The sequence below is a fragment of the Urocitellus parryii genome, chromosome 1 (genome assembly GCF_045843805.1).
Source record: "Urocitellus parryii isolate mUroPar1 chromosome 1, mUroPar1.hap1, whole genome shotgun sequence".
In the NCBI taxonomy this organism is placed as follows: Eukaryota; Metazoa; Chordata; class Mammalia; order Rodentia; family Sciuridae; genus Urocitellus; species Urocitellus parryii.
The window spans coordinates 239,200,800-239,219,780 of record NC_135531.1 but is presented as its reverse complement, the minus strand read 5'-3'; the positions used below and the strand labels follow the sequence as shown (position 1 = coordinate 239,219,780).

At 33.5% G+C, this 18,981-nt stretch overlaps 1 protein-coding gene across 2 annotated transcripts in view; it reads right to left on the bottom strand.

Annotated features, from left to right (window-relative positions):
* Positions 1-18,981, bottom strand: part of Gulp1 (GULP PTB domain containing engulfment adaptor 1) — a 270,157-nt gene that overhangs the window by 52,797 nt on the left and 198,379 nt on the right. For both annotated transcript variants that reach the window (XM_077799064.1, XM_026389053.2), the window contains exon 5: positions 2,791-2,862. In XM_077799064.1, the coding sequence (XP_077655190.1) occupies positions 2,791-2,862 (72 nt within the window). The remainder of the gene's footprint in view (positions 1-2,790; positions 2,863-18,981) is intronic.

The following is an 18,981-nucleotide window of genomic DNA, read 5'->3' as shown; positions in this document are numbered from 1 at the left end:
TCTGGACACAACAAAAACACAAAAAAACCTTTTTCATAAAAAAAAAGGATGAGAAATGATGAAGTTTTGCTTGAAATGTATGAAGTACTTAGTTAAATATATATTACTAAGTAGAACTGCTAAATAAAATTTAAAGGGAACCCTGAGCTTCAATGTCACCCTTACAGAATTTCTATTTCTTAAAGGACTTTTTAAAAAGTGAAATTTTAACCATATCACTAATGAAACATGCACTTTGTGGCAAGAAAAATCAGTTTATACTTTGAGCCTATTATTCTGAGTTACTATTGTTTGTTATATTTAAATTATTAAAGTATTCATAATAATTGAGTGGGGAAATCAGCTATGTTTGTATATAATATGATGAATCTCTAAACCTTTTATTAGTTAAATACTAGTTGCAAAGATAAAACAGTTATGCTGCACAGAAAGAGTGAGGTTGAATGGAAAAACTGCTGGGCTGAGATTAACAGGATTCCACAGTGAATCCCAAAGGCCATATTATCTTGAAGTAACTTCATATAATATCAGTGCAGCTCCACCAAAATGAGGATTTTTCCTCTAAAATTGTGACTCAGGAATGCCACTCCATGGTTATCTCCTAGGAAAACTGACAAGTTTTGAATCTATATTTCAGTACTTATTCATAAGTAAACATTATAAATTGTTTATGAAATATGGGACCTCTGATATTTATGCTAGTTGTGTTAACAAAACAACTCGATAAATCACTATTGAGAATGTAATTCAGTATAATAACAACAATAATTATATAAGTAAACACATAGAAACTGAAAGGGTTTTAAATTATTATATTTCAAAATATTTGGAATATTTTGAAATCTCAGGCTAAAAAACAATTAAGAAATAGAAATTACATGATTAAGAAATATAGAGTATGTTGTATTCATAAATACAGCTTCCAAAAGTAAAGACTCCAATACTTTAACAAAAATTATTACGTTTAAGAACAACTTACGAAGTCTAAATCTCCATTGACATAAAATTCTATATAAAAAATTGCTTAAAATTTTTCAAAAACTAAGCAGATGTTATGAAACAAAGAAACATGAAAAATAGATTATTGAAATCCTTAGTTTTGGTCAGCTTGAATTAAATTTAGAATTCTTATTTAATGTTAGAAGGCAATATATTTAACATTGCAAACTTTTAAAAAATAAGTAAATATAAATAAAACGATACCTTATGTGTCAAATGCAGTCAAATCCTAAACTACAACAGATTTCAAAAATCAGTCAGAATATATATGTTTGAGAAAAACAAGCAAGAAATTAAAATGGGGCTGTTTATAAAAGGCAGTTAAGCAAAATTTTTTTGGTAGAGTCATAGCACCACCTGCTGGCATTTACATGTCAACAAAATTTAAAAGTCAACAGGATCAACTTTTTAAAAATAAGTACAAATATCTTTGGTATAATTTGAATTGTAGCTCTGACCTCAAATATAGATAAATTAAAACTTACAATAAAATAGTTCAAATTTATTGTTTTATTCATTATCATTAATATATGAATCTTTACCCTTTGGTACACTTTCCTGAGATACAAACTTTTTGAAATCAACAAAGTAAAGATTACTTATTAAGCATACAATTGTTCTTGAAGACACTCGAGAGACAAAAGCTACTATCAATTAGGTATACATTTTAAAACTACACTACATAATTTTTATCTTATTGTAAATCCTATTCATTCAAGCATGTGAAGAAAGAAGTAATACATAGGTATTTTTAACAAGATAAGGATGAGAAGTCTGTTGAAACAGTTTTTCTGATTTTAAAATCTCAGTGAGAATAGTATGCAGATGAGAAGCAATTAGATAAACATGTAGTGTGACATCTTACATAATATTGTTCTAAGGAAATATCAATTATGAATATGTGGAATTACTTCTGATTTTCTCGGTAAACTTGTTGATTATGAATGTACAGTTTTGCTTAGATTTTCTCAGGAATCTTGTTGATGTTGAGTCTATGGGGCCTCTATTTAATGTCCTCCTCTACCCTCTGATTCTTACCAGTTCCTCTATGGCTGCTCATGGGCATGGCCTCATCTCTTATATTTGCATAATATACAGGGTCACTACAAAATTCTGCTTTGCAATCATCTCTAAGTGCATATTGCTGACTGGTGGATATGGATTGCAATATATATTTTTTTCTTTCTATAATTTTTTATTAATTTTTGTTTATATATCACAATAGAATGCATTACAATTCTTATTACATATATAGAGCACAATTTTTCATATCTCTGTATACAGAGTATATTCACACCAATTCATGTCTTTATACATGTACTTTGGATAATAATGTCCATCACATTCCACCATCATTAATAACTCCATACCTCCTTCCCTTCCCCTTTGCCCTATTCTCTATTCCTCCCACTCCATCTCTCCCTACTCCACTATGAATCAGCCTTGGATTGCTATATTATTGCCAGTTTTTGAGTGAGGGCATTGTCCAAGCAAAGTGAAGTCACGCTACTATATGTCGACTCTTATGAAATACTGCCACTAAAGATTTTAGGGATTATGAAAAATTAACACTGTACAAAATACAATATGCTGTATAAAGAACAATAATTGTGTGTACATATTTATTATTTAAAAATGTCTCCTTGGTCTGATGGTATTTATTCAATAGCTAATTTTTACCAGTGAGAAGCTATCCCTGCCACAAAACATTTTCTGTTTTTATTTCCATCAATCTGTGATAACATGACAGGTTCCACACACACTAGGCATTAATTAAAGGAGTTTCCTTACCTTTAGTTTCCTTACAGCATCTCTCACAACTTCTGTTCCTTTTGGCTGCTCCACTTCTGTGCTGCCAAGAAACTGAAAATGGTCATTTGTGAGAACATGTGCTTCCATGTCATTTATCACCAGGAGACTGTGAACTACAGCACTGCACAACTGAATGGTTTCATAGAATGCAAACTTAAGTCCTAATTAAGTAGAAGAACCTTAAATTAATTTCTACTATTTTCAAAACATATGGAAACATAAATATATTACTTGAGCATTTGTAATTCCTATTATTCAGACTTTAATAGAAAAAGACTTTTCTTACATATTTCATTTTCAAATGATTACTAGAAAGAAAGCAAACTGATGATTGGGTCCAAAGGAATACAGTTGATCTCGACATTAAAAATTTAGTAAGTATTAACAATTAAAAATTTTCTAAAAATTCAAAGCACATAAATATTTTTATTTGTTACTACAGCTAAACTTTGATATATTTCAGATTATAATTTCACTATATTTTTCCTTGTTTTCCAACCATGAAACTCATACAGCATGTAGTGTTTAAAAGAAAAAAGTTTTTGAAGTCCAACATATATTATTCAGTAAGCTATATCTGGGTTTGAATTTTAAAAAGCACACAATTTATAATTTAACTGTTTCAAAATGACCAACCCTGAAGGCAATCACGGAGACTGTTAGGTTAAATTTAATGAGTCTCCAAAAAGAAAAGGTTTCCTAATAATTATCATATTTTGATAAAAATCTCTACCCTGGAGAGAATTAGGCCCTCCTAAATGGAGTCCATCATCACAAGATGCCCAAGACCAATCAGATGAAATATGCAAGTTTTATTCTAGAAAATATTTCTATGAAATTGCACATAATTATTAAATTCATGAAGTATATAGTTTCCCAAAGGCTGGTTTCCCTCTTATCACACACCACCAACTAGAACACCATTGCCATCACGAATCTACCACTGCTCATATGTGTGCACCAGATTTCCATTAAGTGATTGAGGGGATGGATATGTGGGCATTTCCAAAGTCGAAGGGATTGATATAGTAAAGTCACAGTATTTCTCATTCTTCCCTCCACTCTTGAAAAAATAGCAAATTCATTAAGAGTCTCAGTTTTTTGAAATGAGCGTTCTGTGTTACCCAGGAAGCAAGTTAAAAAGTAAAAATACAGATTTTCTTGGACAAATAATCCACAAATTTTAGGGTAGCACTAGGAACTTATTTATCTAAAAGCATTGTAATTGATGGCTTGGGCTGAAATCTGTTAGGCAAAATTTGAAATCAGCAAACAGATTATGAGGATAGTTGAAAGGAGATAAAAAGGGTAAATTGAAAATACAGATGATTGCTGTTCCTGAGAACCTAAGCTGGGTTGCCCTGAGGCAAAGTGAAGTCCTGCTTCTTAGGTTCTATAAGGTACAAAGTTTCTTTTTCTATTAAGTTCAGATTCTCCCAAACAAATGCTACTGGGGCTTAGGTAAGATATGTCAGGCACTGTGACCCACTGTGACCTAAAGATGTTGGTGGACCAGGCATATATAAAATACCAAAATGAATGAGAAATACTCACCTTAAAAGGAACTGAAAACCTGTCCCCTCTTACCAGTGAGTCTGCTCATTTCCTGTGTTTTTTTTTTTTTTTTTTTTTTTTTAATAAGTGTTTTCAACTCTGGCTTCAAGACAGATTCACAGGAGGAGATTTAAACTATTATCAATGCCTACAAGTCTGATTCAACAGATAACATCTGTATGTTTTCCAGCTCCCAAGGTGATTTTAATGTGCTGACAGTTTGAAAAGCAAGGATAAAGGGTTCAAGTTACAGAGGAGGATGTAAGGCAAGAGGAGCTATTTAGCTGAGAGGAAATCCATGGGGTAGACTCTTCTCTACTTCTCTGAATTGATCAAAGCACTGAGAGACAAGTAGCTCCATCCTCAGCCCTTATTATTATTTATTTTGAGTTAGGGTCTTGCTAAGTTGTTGAGACTGTCCTTGAATTTGCCATCCTCCTGTCTCAGCTCTCAAGTAGGTGGAATTACAGGTGTGTGCCACACTGAGCAAAAGCATATTCTCTATGGATAAATTATACGTGTACTGAAGAAGAAAGGATCTGAAGTATTAGTGACAGTCTATAAGAGTAACTGGAAATATCTTTGGAAAAAGATTCATACTTTGGCAGAAATGTTGAGTCATTAAGTATTATATGCAAATAGGATCACATGGGAAAATTATGGAAGAACCCCAAGGATATTCTAAATGAATCTACCTCTAGCAGTGCTCTAGGAACTTTTTAATATATTTCTTTCACACTGGCTTTAATTAAACCAACTAAGAAATAAAACAGTGGTAGAAGCCTTGAATGATGGTAGAGTTAAACTAAAAGACACTTTAATATGAACTTGCTACTTGAACCAGCTTTTTCTTATGTAATTAGTAAACAATTTTAAAATTAAAAAAAAAATAGTCTACCCTTTATATTTCTTGCATATTTTTAAATTATAAAAGTCATAATTATTCTTTCTCAGTAAACAACTCATATTTACATGCATCTAATTTCTATATAAAATATTTATAAAACTTAAATATGACGTATCTGTGCTAGAATGAGCTCTAGGCTCAGAATCTGAAGACATTAGAAAATTACTTAATCTCTGTCTTATATGACTCTTTTGAAAAATACAGATAATAATACACTTCTCATAAAATCATTTCAAAGAGCAACTGCAATAAGAAAAGGAAACACACTGTAAACAGTGACATGTTTTATAATTATGAGGAATTACCATTCCTTTATTTAATGATGGTCTGGGGAAGACACAAAGGTTTAATGGACACAGTTGTGTCTGCTCAGCTTTTCTGGGATCAGTGTCATCAGCTCACAGACCCCTCCTCCAGCTTGCCTGTGCTTTGCCAGTACTGACTCACGTGCAAGCCCTTCAGAGGGTTCTAGTTAGGCAATGAAGTCCTCTTGCCAGTACTGAGAGCTAGAAGCACCTGGGAGATTTTTTCACTGCTCCTATCCTCCTCCCATATCATCACATTCCTTAGCCAACCTCTGACTTAGTCGGGGGTAGAAAAACCTTCCTCCTTTGCCTGGAGGCATAAAGGTGTGATGCAGAGCTTCCCTGGGACTCAGGATGAGTAAGCTTCCCCCATGCATACTCTTCTGTGCTATCCTGCTTAGGTTCCTCTGTCTTTCCTGATTCTGTATTGATTTCACTGGGAGCACTCTCTTCACAAAGCACAGACACCTAAATCTTTAATTTGGGGTCAAATTCTGGGGCTTCCAGCCACTGGTTAAATGTTTTAAATGCTTACATTTCAGAAACATACCACCTTGTACACAATGCCACAAACAACTAAAATTTACTGTCCTAAGTGCTACTGAAGGCTTGTACAAAGCACACAGGTGGGACTGAAGACTGGTTTTCATTATTTCTACTCTGCGTGGTGCCTGAATGGCGGAGGGAAAAAACTGAACTGAATCATGCCAGGGCCAATGAATTCAGCCACCCCTTCTCCATAGAAGAGGTGTCAACTAAACCAGGCCAGGGGAACTGCAGACTGCACCATGCTAGGCATGGCTGAGAGATGAAATGAGGTGCCTACCATGTTAGGCAGAAGTGCATATGCTGTGTGGATCACCTGACTCTCTTCCTTTGTCCATGTTCTAGGATACCAGGTGTCAATCTTATAAGTCTCTAAGGAGGAGAATTCTTCCTTAGTGAAAGTGGCCCAAGAAAAATAACACAACCTATGCTGACAGCTGAGGTTCCTACGTGGAATAGATGGGTCACCTGATCAATCACCAGCTGACAATCCCTGCCCAAGCACATGTCACTCAAGTTGGCTTTTGAAGGTCTCAGTCTTAAATAGAAAGCACAGCAAGTATGTGAATATATTTTAGAAAACCCTCTCCCCTGAAGAACTGCTAAGAAAACAAGCAAGAGCAAAAAGAATGAGAAAGAAGGAAAAAGAAGCCAGAGAAGAAAACAAGATTGTTAAAACTCTAAAATCAATATAATGTATTGAATTCATGATAAAAGGAAACAAGACACTCAGAAAAGCAGCATTTAGAGAACAAAAGAGAGACCATAGAAATTAAAAATGTGACTTAGATGACTTTTAATAGTAGTAAGAATACTGTAAGATAAAGTTGAAGAATTTCATCAAGAAATAATTATTGGATGCTTACTATTTTTTCAAGTACTATCCTGGGAGTTGAGACTATAGCAGAGAAGAAACCAGAGTAAATTCCCTGACTGTGAGACTTACATGTTAGTGGGGCAGAAGAACAACAAATGAGATCATATAAATAAGTAAATGGTATGGTGCTCTAGAAGTACTCTGGAAAGGGCAAAATGAAGGGGCTGAAGCTCAAAGCAAGTGGGTGTGTCTGTGGGTCTGGTGCCTGCTGTGGCATTTTAGAAGATTGGAGGAGACCTCCCTGACAGGGTCAAACAATCCAACTAGAAAGGGTGCAATCCAGCTAGAAATTTGAGTAAGGCAGAGACGGAAAAAGGAATAAAAGTATGAAAGTCTGATATTGATATGGAAGAGAAAATGAAACACAGATGCTACTGCATCAGAAACTCTGATTCTACTTGCATCTATGGAATTCAGAAACTGAATTCTACTCAATCAGAAACTCAGGAGCTGGGCCCCAGAAAACAGTTTCAATGTGCCCCAGGTGATCCTCATGTATGCTTAAATTTGAGAACCACTGTGGAAGGAAATCCAACATCAAATTATACAGAGTTCTAGAAAGAGAACTGAAAAACCTGAGGAAGAAAATTCCCAGCTTTCCAAGAATCAAATCTATGCATTCCAGATTAAAGAATGCTTACATCAGATTAAAGAATGGTTACACTTCCATGTAAAAATACATAGAAACACAAACAGGCTCATCATCAATAAACTGGGGATAAAGATCAGAAAATTCCAGGGAGAAATGACAGCAGACTTCTTCAGGACAGCAACAGTGGAAGAAAAATGACTGAATTCTGAAGAAGAAAAAATGATTTGAGCCAAGTTTTGAGTCTATGAGGAAAAAAAAACAAAATCATACTGATAGGTGCATGGGCACAAAATTCTGCCCTCCTATGCCCCAGAACTCAGTAACAAAAAATGGACTAATATAAAACATAGAGAAAATGGAACCCAGGAAATGGGAGAGATGACAGGAGAGTGTTGATAGCCACTGCAAATATGATAGATCAAAGCACAGCAGTCAGCAGGTTATCCAGAAACAAAAAACCAAATGACATAAGTAAAAGGAAAGCAAAAAGCATCTGCTTCAGTGAGACTTGGGAAAGGACCTGGGAATTTTTTTTTTAATATTGTTTTCTTTTTTGATATAAGTCCTAGAGAAATATTTGTTTAAAATGAACATAAGTTACAATGATGAAGCAAAAAATAAATTAAGTGCCCAAATGACATTGTGCTAATTTTGCATGTATTCATCTATTTCTTAAGAATATGAGTATTTCCTGGTATGGTGGTGCATGCCTGTAATCCCAGCTCTTCCAGAAGCTAAGACAGGAGAATCACAAGTTCAAGGACAGCCTGCATAACTTATGAAGACCTATTTCAAAATGAAAAATTAAAAGACCTGGGAATCAATCTCCAGTAAAACCACACACACACACACACACACACACACACACACACACACACACACACAGTATTTACTACCAGAGAAGCATTTACTAAGTTCTAGGTGGAAAAATATTCATATTTTCATGAAGTATACATACTAGTGAATATTTGTGTGTTTGTATGTCTATACTATGTCTCTGTTTATGTCTAGATCATAGACACATGCTTTACATCTTAGATGGCAGAAGTAAAATAATACAAAAAATGACAGGCAGACTGGGCAAGTATGGATATTTAAGACAGAGGTAAATAGGAAAGTCCTCTGTAAAAATGTGTCATTTGGGGGCTGGGGATGTGGCTCAAGCGGTAGCGCGCTCGCCTGGCATGCGTGCGGCCCGGGTTCGATCCTCAGCACCACATACCAACAAAGATGTTGTGTCCGCCAAGAACTAAAAATAAATAAATATTTTTTTAAAAAAATGTGTCATTTGGGGGCTGAGGTTGTGGCCTAGTGGCAGAGCACTTGCCTCGCACATATGAGGCACTGAGTTCGATCCTCAGCACCGCATAAAAATAATCAAATAAAGATATTGTGTCCATCTATAACTAACTAACAAAATAAATAAATGTGTTATTTTAAGTGAGACCTAAAAGAAAGGAAAAAGTGAAACTCAAACTCAAGCATATTGATATTAAATGCTTCTGACATGTTAACTAAAGATAAAGACTCAGGAACTATGCATACAATGCTGAAGTTTAGGGATGAGATCTGCATAGAAAGATGGGGGTTAAGGGAACCCACTGAGATCTCAATGGGAGGCTGAGAGACTGAGAAGAGCAAAAAAATTATGGATCCCCAGGTAGTTTCCAGGCCCAGGCCAGAAAGGAGAGAATGTTGCTTTAAGGGGAATGAAAGCAGTTCTCAGGCAAATGGCCAAGGGGATTAGAAAGTGAAATCATTAATACTGCTAATTAGAGTTGTCAGACTCAGCAAATAAAATTCTAATAGGTCACTGCTGGTGGGAATGCAAAATGGTACTTCCAATGTAACCATCCAATGATAGCATTAGATAAACTTATGAAAGCAAATAAAATGTCTTCTGTTACTAATATTATTTATTCATTTATTTATCTGGCATTATTATGCTTATATATGTCTAGCTATAGAATGTGTTTGTGTCTATATATATTGAACTTTAGCTACTAATTGAGTTATTAGAAGGGTTGAGATTAAAATACTAGACATGATCATCAAACAACATAGACAGATAGGGAAGACATAAAATATCAGAGACACATTTAGAATATTAGACTAAAAAACTAAGATGATAGCATTACTTTCCTAAAACTGTTGTATTATTTATCTATATTGGAATTTATGACAATATGGCATATATTTCCCCCAATTTTGCAGAATCTAAAATGCCTTTAAAAATATTCTATAAAGAGTTTGATAAATAAAAAATATCTGATGCTATAGACCTGATTTCATATTCTGTACAAGTACTGTAACCCATGCGTCTCTCTGCTCAGATGGAACACTATTGTCTAGGCAGGTGTACTCAAAATAGTCATTTTATAGGCTGCAGTCTGTCTGTTGAAATTGTAAGTATAAAAATGTCATCATTTTTCTCTCATTTACAAAGTATTTACCTTAAGGCCTCTTAAGTTAAAAATGCTATTAATATGATAAGTTTGATTAATATATACATTATGGAGGTATACTGGGGATTGAACTCAGGGGTACTCAACTGCTGAGCCACATCCCCAGCCCTATTTTGTATTTTTTTTTTCAATTTAGAGGCAGAATCTCAATGAGTTGCTTAGCACCTCACTTTAGCCGAGGCTGGCTTTAATTAATATTTTTCCAAATTCTCACAATTATTTTTCAATTAATTGAAATACAGACTCCTCTTTTAAACTAATGACTGTAAGTGATATCTATAATTAGTTCCTTCCATTTTTTTCTGTATTGAATTATGACCACTACAGAATTTTCAGAAAAGAATGTGAAAGTTTGAGAATCCTACTCTCATTTGTAAATATTATTAAAATGGACTTTTTTTTTCCAATTTAAAGGCTGAATGGTTTATGACTCACTTTTATGCCAGTAGAGAGCAGTGTTGGACATCATTTGGATTTAATAATGTCTGCTCTTTCTCAAATGCTTTAGAATCACTCTATCATTAATGTAGAATTTTTTAAAATGAAAAAACTAACAAATAACTAAAGAGTTACTGAGTCTAATGGTTAGGACGCTATTTAACATAAAAAGGAGCTAATTTATAACAGAAATATAAGAAATACTCATTTATATTAAATTCAAAATATGCCATTTTTATATATTTGTATATAATGTTCCTTACACAGTTACTTTAAAATATAAAGAGAAAATAATTCCTACTTTTTAAAACATCAAAGATTTAACTAATATCATTTCAAGATTTAAAAATGATAAATTATTGGTTGTTAACCAATGATGTACAAATTAGAAAAAAAAACATACGTGTGTGTGTGTATCTTTGTAAACATTACAGAACCTCAAATATAATGGGACAAATTTTTTGATTCAATTTGATACTGTATATGTAAAAAAAATTAAGAAAAATTAAACTTTTTAGCTACTTAACTGTACCTAATAGAAAAGTCATTCAGGAGTAAGACAATTTAATTTTATAGTCTTTATTTGGTTGAATTGCCATCTCACAGCGCCAAGTTCCACAGAAAATGTCATTTTGAAAAGCACATCATAAAACTTGATTGCTAATGTTTGATCAGAATCAATAACATTTAAACCTATTACTTGATCACCAAAAATATATTCCTGAAAAAAAATTAAAATAATTAAATTAGAGAAAAGGTTATATGCTTTAAATACTCTAAATGTTGCCCTTTAAAGGAGCACCAGGAAATTTTGATAGAGAATTTTTAAAGATTATGGTTAATATTAAAAAATTCACAACATTTATTTATGTTTTGATTTTATATTTCTCAACTCATTGAAACAATTTGCTATTAAATATACTATTTTTATATGGATGTAGTGTGTATTATTTTAGTAGCCTCTTACATTTAAAATAAGATTACTAAATAAATAAAAAAATAAGATGGCTAAATTTAAGCCCAAACAAACCTACTTGCTATAAATAAGAACCTGTGCTCATTGCACAAGGGACTCCCAAGCTGAATTTGTATTACATGTCAGTAAGAAGCAAGTTTTTGTCCTGTCTCTGGAGGCCTGTCCACAGTCCAACATCCTTCACATCCAAGAAGTAAAAAAGGTGGAGTGAAGAACAGGGAATTCTCCTGTATTTTTATAAATAGAAGCGTTATAAAAATAAGTAAGCACCAACTTGTATAGAAAACCAAAAGCATGAGCTTTGAAGCCACAGCCTATTTCCTCCTTAGAGAGCCACATGATTGTAACATGGACTTTGGAGCTCTTGTCAGTCACTTTCCATTATTTTTTAGGTGTAAAATGAGCATCATGGAAATGAAGTGACTTTCCAAGGTCACAGAGCTTATTAGTGGCAGGGCTAGAGCTACAACGTCAGCTCTCCTGATCTGGGGCACATACTTTTTATGTTTCTATCTGAAATACAACAAAATAGATTGAAAAGTATATTACATATGTGACCATTAGTCAGAATTATATTATATAACTTTCTATGCCATGTCCATTGGGCTAAGGAAAATTTGTTATAAATTCTTCTTATTCTTTCTTGACTCAAAATCTGAGAGAGTCAAAATAATATTTGGTCTGCTCTTCAGTCAGATAACCTGAGTTTTCATTTACTAATTCCACTATTTATCTACCAACTTATCATTTCTTCAGTTTTCTCATTAGTGAAATGTGGAACACAGTGTGGTGAAATTAAATGAGAAAGTACAAGTGACTAAAATAGAGTGAATATTTAATGAATTCATCTTTATAAATTAAAATGAAATAATAAAATAGTTTTAACAGGTAAAGAAAAAGAGCCAAGCCCTCACAATGAACTGGGAAGTAAGCAAAAAAAAAAAAAATGAAAAAGAAGAAAAGAAAAAGAAAAATGCTATTTTAAGCTCCTAGATTTGATTTTTGACTCTTGAGGAAGTTAGAATCATTATCAACGTAAGTATATATTTTTCTAAAAACTGTATTGGCTCCTTTTAAATGTTCATTCTTCTGCATTCTCATTGCAATTTACTTGCAATTCACATTACAATTTAATCAAGTTTATATATAATGTGAGACAAGTGGATCTATACTTACTGATACCTCTATTTGTGGATGTCTTTGTATAAGTGTTTATTCTGTTTCTTAGAGAGGTTGAGTACATTTCTTATTAAATATATTCTTAGAAGTTGCATTATAGATTTTGGTAAATAGGATAGTTTTAAATCCTTTTTAAAACAAATAATAAATATTGCTACTCTAATAAATATTTACCCAGTTTCTAGAGAGTTTACCTTTTTTGTTTGTTAAGCATACTGACATATAATTATCAATAAAAGGAAATGCATTTCCTTTTCCTTTCCAATATTGTTATCAATTATTTATTTTATCTTATTATATTTGTTATAAAACAATGTTGAATAACAGTGATAATAAGGATTCATATCTCATTCTTAATTTCCACTGAACTTAAGTTTTTGATACTATAATACATTGTTCAACTTTAAGTAAGTTTCCATAAAGTAATCTTCCCAAATCTGCTTGTGTTTATAAATTCCAAATATACTTATTTGGATGAAACACTAAAATTTCAAGTAACTTCTCCACTCTCTTGAGCTGAATTTATGCCTATTTTTCCCCTTCTGAAAAAAATTTTTTTAAAAAAATGCTGCAGTACACCTCCTATTGCTGGGGACATGATTCCTAGTACTTGCACTCCAAAACATTATTTTTTTTAAATTGATTTTTTTTTAAATAAATGAGAGTGAAATGCATTACAATTCTTATTACACATATACAGTACAGAACAATTTTCCATTGTGCTCAATCTAAAAATCTCTGGTTGTATATAAAGTATGTTGACACCAATTTGTGTCTTCATACATGTACTTTGGATAATAATGTCTATCACATTCCACCATCCTTGTTAATCCCCTACCCCCTTCCTTTCCCTCCCACTACTCTGCCCTATCTAGAATTCATCTAATCCTCCCATGCTCCCCCTCCTTATCCCACTGTAAGTCAGCCTCCTTATATCAGAGAAAACATTCAGCATTTGTTTTTTTGGGATTGGCTAACTCTGGGAATGGAACCACCATTTGACCCTGCTATCCCTCTACTTGGTCTATACCCAAAAGACTTAAAAACAGCATACTAGAAGGACACAACCACATCAATGTTTGTAGCAGCACAATTCACAATAGCTAACTGTGGAGCCAACCTAAATACCTTTCAGTGGATGAACGGATAAAAAAAAAATGTGGCATATATACACAATCTAATTTTACTCAGCAATAAAAAAGAACAAAATCATGGCATTTTCAGGTAAATGAATGGCGTTGGAAAAGAATGCTAAGTAAAATACTATTTTATTATTATCATTATCACTATTATTCTCAATATGATTTCTGTATCCTAATCCAAATATATTTCTTGTGCATCATCGAGTGTCAGATACTGGTTTAAACACTAAGGGAACAGCAGTCAATGAAACAGACCCAAGTCCCTGACCTACTAATGCTGCTTTAGCTACACTCTCATCTTCAATGACAAGAGAGGTACCTGATTTTTCTCACAGATTTTATCTCTCCATTCTACCTAAAGCCATTTTATTTGAGAACAATCCAAGTAGAAAATAGCTTCCAAATACACATAGTTGTCAGAGCAGAGGTTTCTGGCTATGAGTGATAGTTATTTGTTTTGAAATCTTAAGCCATTTTGAAGAACACCTTATCTTAAGCTACAAGTAGATTTTCTCTTTCATACTTGAATTTCATAGAAAATGAGTGATCCTATTATGGGACTTTATACTACTCAGACTGCTGTCCTCATTTCTTTAGAAAGGGAGGAAAATCTGCTTCGCAGATCTTCATAGGCTGTGCATACTGCCTTTGAATTAAAAAAAATGTATCTGGGATAATGAGACATCTGAAATATAGTTTTATTGATTTCCAATAGATTTTCGGTCAATAATGAGTGTGGCCTGATGGATTCTGCAAAGCATTGGTTTGGGTATAACTCCTATTAGTGTGGTATGGTGGTTAAAGCAATGAAGACTAGATCCTGCCTCCCCCAGGTTTAGAGATGCAGACCCAATCAAGGAAAGGCAAAACAAGCAAATAAAAACCCCGTTGAGCCAGAACAGATTGACATAGCTTAATTGTTATCGACTATGAATGTACCGTTCTACTCCCTTCCATCAGGTAGCCCCGGCCCCAGAGGCACTACAGAGAGCAGGCTCTGCACCAGAATAGGCCTTCTTTTATTCAGCAGTTGTTTATAGAAAACTTGCTATGTGCCAGGCACTTTCCCAGGTAGTTGGATATAGTTATAGATAGAAAATTCAAAGATTCCAGTTGATATGGCCTGGTAGAAAAATGTGAAAAGAGGCTTTAAGGTCATAATCATATGGACTCAAAGTTTGAATTTTGGTTCTGCCACTTGCTGGGCTAATGAATGTTAAGATGCCTGAGTAGCAGTTTACTCTTTGGTAAAATGTAGGTAAGTACAATCAGATTTATAGGTGGGTTATGCATAAATTTGCACAGGCAAAGTTCCTGCTGACATATAGTAGGCATTCAATAACTATTTGCTTCCAAAAACAAATGCTTCCAATAAAGTGCCCCAATATGCATTATTTGGTTCTAGAACCTAGAGTGATGCTGGAATATCAGGGTTTATGGTTTCATTTTTTTCAGCAAAGGTAAGTTTTTTTTCTTATTAGAGTCAACATAATTCTATGAATAGGGCCTAAAGGAATCAACAAATCTGCTAGGAAACTAACTCTGGTGCATGAAATGACAGATGGGGAGCAAAAGAGTGAAGCAGATATGTGGTGACCTAGCAGTGTTTACAGTGGAGCAGAGGAGGAGTGGAACACTTTGGTTTTGCATAACTGATTAGATCCCTCATCCTTTAATGAGTGGGCCTTGTATTCAGGTGCAGATATGATGCAGAATGCTGTTCTATGCCAGCAGCTAATAGCTTAATTCTTTCTTCCCTATTTGTAAAAGTGAGCAACTATACTACTTCCACTATCACAATTAATATTCTTTTTACAGTTAGGCCAATTTTGTGTGCTTTTAAATTTAATTTGGTAATTTTACTTATGTTCTTAAGTCCACACTTTTTCTTTTTGAAGACAATTTTATTTAGTTTTTTCCCCTCAACACTCAAAGGCAATTATCACTAATTAGCACTACTTAGTCTTCACTGTAATGTTTAATCATTTTTGTTTGAACCCTACTACACGTAGATCTCATTTGATTTTCCTTGGCCTTTACAAAAATCAATGATAGCATTTTCCAGGGCAGCTCCTGAGAGTATTTTTCAGCTGCCCTTTGAAAGTTCTAATTCCAGTATTAACATAGACCTTTATGTTTTTATTGGAACACATCTAAAAATTTAATAACCTGATTAGTGACTAAAATTCCAAATTACATAAGAACTTCCCTTTTTACATACAGAACTGTATTTCAGAATATTATTCTCAAAAAATTAGACCTTCCTATTTCCTATGATACATTTGATTAACATATCAAATATTCAAGCTTGCTGCTTCCAGACTACAGAACTGGATTTTGAGATGTGCCTTAACTCTGCATTTCCATTTTTGAACCATGCACTTAATAGTTACATAAGAATAATGATTAATGAAGTAGGCACTTCCATTTATTAATATGTCTGAAGTTTAGAGTAAGCCACTTATTCTAAACCTATTTTTAATTTAAGAATTTTGTGACATGTCATTTCAATTCCTTGCCCATCAGGCTTAAAACAAAATACAGGCTCTGGGGTTGTGGTTCAGGGGTAGAGCACTTGCCTAGCATGTGTGGGGTACTGGGTTTGATCCTCAGCACCACATAAATATAAAATAAAGATATTGTGTACACCTATAACTAAAAAATAAATATTTAAAAAAATACATTTAGTGACTCAATTCTGAGATTAATTGGATTGTTTTCATTTAAAAGTGATAAATTTCTGCCTGGGGCTGTAGATCAGTGGTAGACTGCTGGCCAAGCCTGAGTGAGGGCTGAGGCTTGATCCCCACTACCACACACAATCTCTCTTTCTCTCTCTCTCTCTCTCTCTCTCTCTCTCTCTCACACACACACACACACACACACACACACACACACACAGAGTAATAAAAACTATTAAAAGCACAAATAAATAAAGTGTGGTCAAGCATATGATAGCAATAGAATCATGACATATATCTGCATCTTATTTTAGGGCCAATCTAGTATAAATTTCCAAATTACATGTGATCAGAGGACGGAAGAGAAAGGGAAGGAACTAGTAAGAAGATTGAGGAAATTATATGTTACATTTTAAATTCAATTTGATAATTTTATTTATTTTTTAAGTCGATAGTTTTTCTTTTTGAAGACCTTTTTATTTGGGTGTTTCCCAATACTAAAAGGCACTTATCACTAATTAGCACTATGTAGTCTTCACTGTAATGCTTAATCATTTTTGTTTGTACTCCACCATATGTAGATCTTATTTGATTTTTCTTGGCCTTTACAAAAATCAATGATTTTGAAAGAAACAATGATAGCATAATGAATCCCACTATTATGTATAATTATAAGGCATCAATAAAATAAAAATATATATGTGACTATAGATGTTACAGATTCTACTTGCTGTACGTAAGAAACAAACAAATGGTATTCTTTCTTTGCTCCACAAATGTATACTCTTTTATGAATATTCATGTTGAAACAGCTGCACAAATCCAAGATGCATAGCTCTGAAAAGTCCAAATAAGCTCCAGGGCAGAATTTTAGAGAATCTGAGAGATACTACCATTTTATCATGACTTGTTATCTGAAAGTTGACTGCCTTTCATATAGCAGACAGGTTGGGAAAAGGCCTAAGTCCTCCATGACATCACATTGGAGCCAGAAGGGCCCCAGTGATCAGAACCCCATCTGTCAAGCTGCCCTACAGAACTTCTGCTTGCAACCTGCAGGATGGAGTGTAAATCCCTGGATGGCTGGGCAGATGCTTAGGGCAAACACAGGGAGAGAGCAAGTATCTTTTTCTACTCTTAACCATCATGGCCTCTCCTCAGGAAGCAGGTTGAGTTTACTGCTGTAAAAAACACTTCCTGAAAGAGGCAGTTCAGGGTGTGGTTGGTTCTTCTTCAGTTCGATTTAATGCTCAGATTTTTATTAGGATGGGGAATTTATCAATATATGACATAAACTATGTGTAATATATAAGCCCTATGCAAACATAGAAGTCAAGGGGCTTTCCTTTGTTAATTGTTTTTGACCTCAAGATTGACTGTTTACTGAAAGACAAGGTCAAACTTCACTCTGCACAATGACAGAGTTTAGGGGAATCTATGGCATCACAGAGATTAAGATTGAATCTTCATTGTGTACATGTATCTAATTACCATACTGTACCCTATAACTATGTACAAATATTATACTCAATCATAAAAAATAGTATTTCCATAAATGGAAAGAGAAAAAATTCTGACTCTTGGTTTTGCTGTTACTAAAATGTTTTGGTGAATATAATTCGCATATTTAAGTCTATAACTTTATAAAAGGCAGCAGTGAGACTTCTGAGGAATGCTTGAGGCAATGAGACAATACAGCTTAGCATGTGCTTAATATTTAGTAAATTAATATTTAAAATATTTCTATCCCTGGTTCAAGTGGGAGAATGAAAACTATTTTATAGATATAAGCCAAAGAGTCTTCTTAACTAAGTTGTTTCATCCTACATAATCCAGGTAGATTGTAGAAAACAAATGCAATCAGTTTCTGGCTTTTAGCTACTGTTTTGAAATTAGATAAATGCTAGTGAGAAAGAAAGGCTATTTTTCATGCTAGTTTTTCAAATGGTTTTCATGTTCCATTTTAATTCCAGGAATTTAATAAGTAAAAATCTGAAATTTAAAAAACACAATAAAATGTTTGCCTATATTACTAAATATACTCATGACACTGTAATTAAATTTAAAAAAAGGAGGAGTGGATAAGTAGGGTACCATTTATCGAATGTCAAAAATTAAAAATCATAGGAAACATCTCATTCAAACTATTAGACAGTAATTATACTACATATAATCTTTTCCCAGAAATATTTCTTCTAAATTTAATAAAGTAAATAATTTACTAGGTTACTATAACCATATCTGTTAAAACTAAGTAGTACAAGTGAACTGTGTAGGTGTGGGATGATCTTACTAATAAGATAACATGGTTGGCCCACCACATGGGAAAAAAAGTTAGTGTGAGGTATCCACAGGGGCACGCTGTTTCAGTGACTACTAATTGGTGAAACTCTAAAATTTGTCCTGTTAAATTACCTTGTTTAGGAAGGTCCAGGTAAAGCTTTCAAAAAACATGTATCAATCAAATTATTTCAATGTCTCTAATTTATATATCCCTAGTTCAATAGA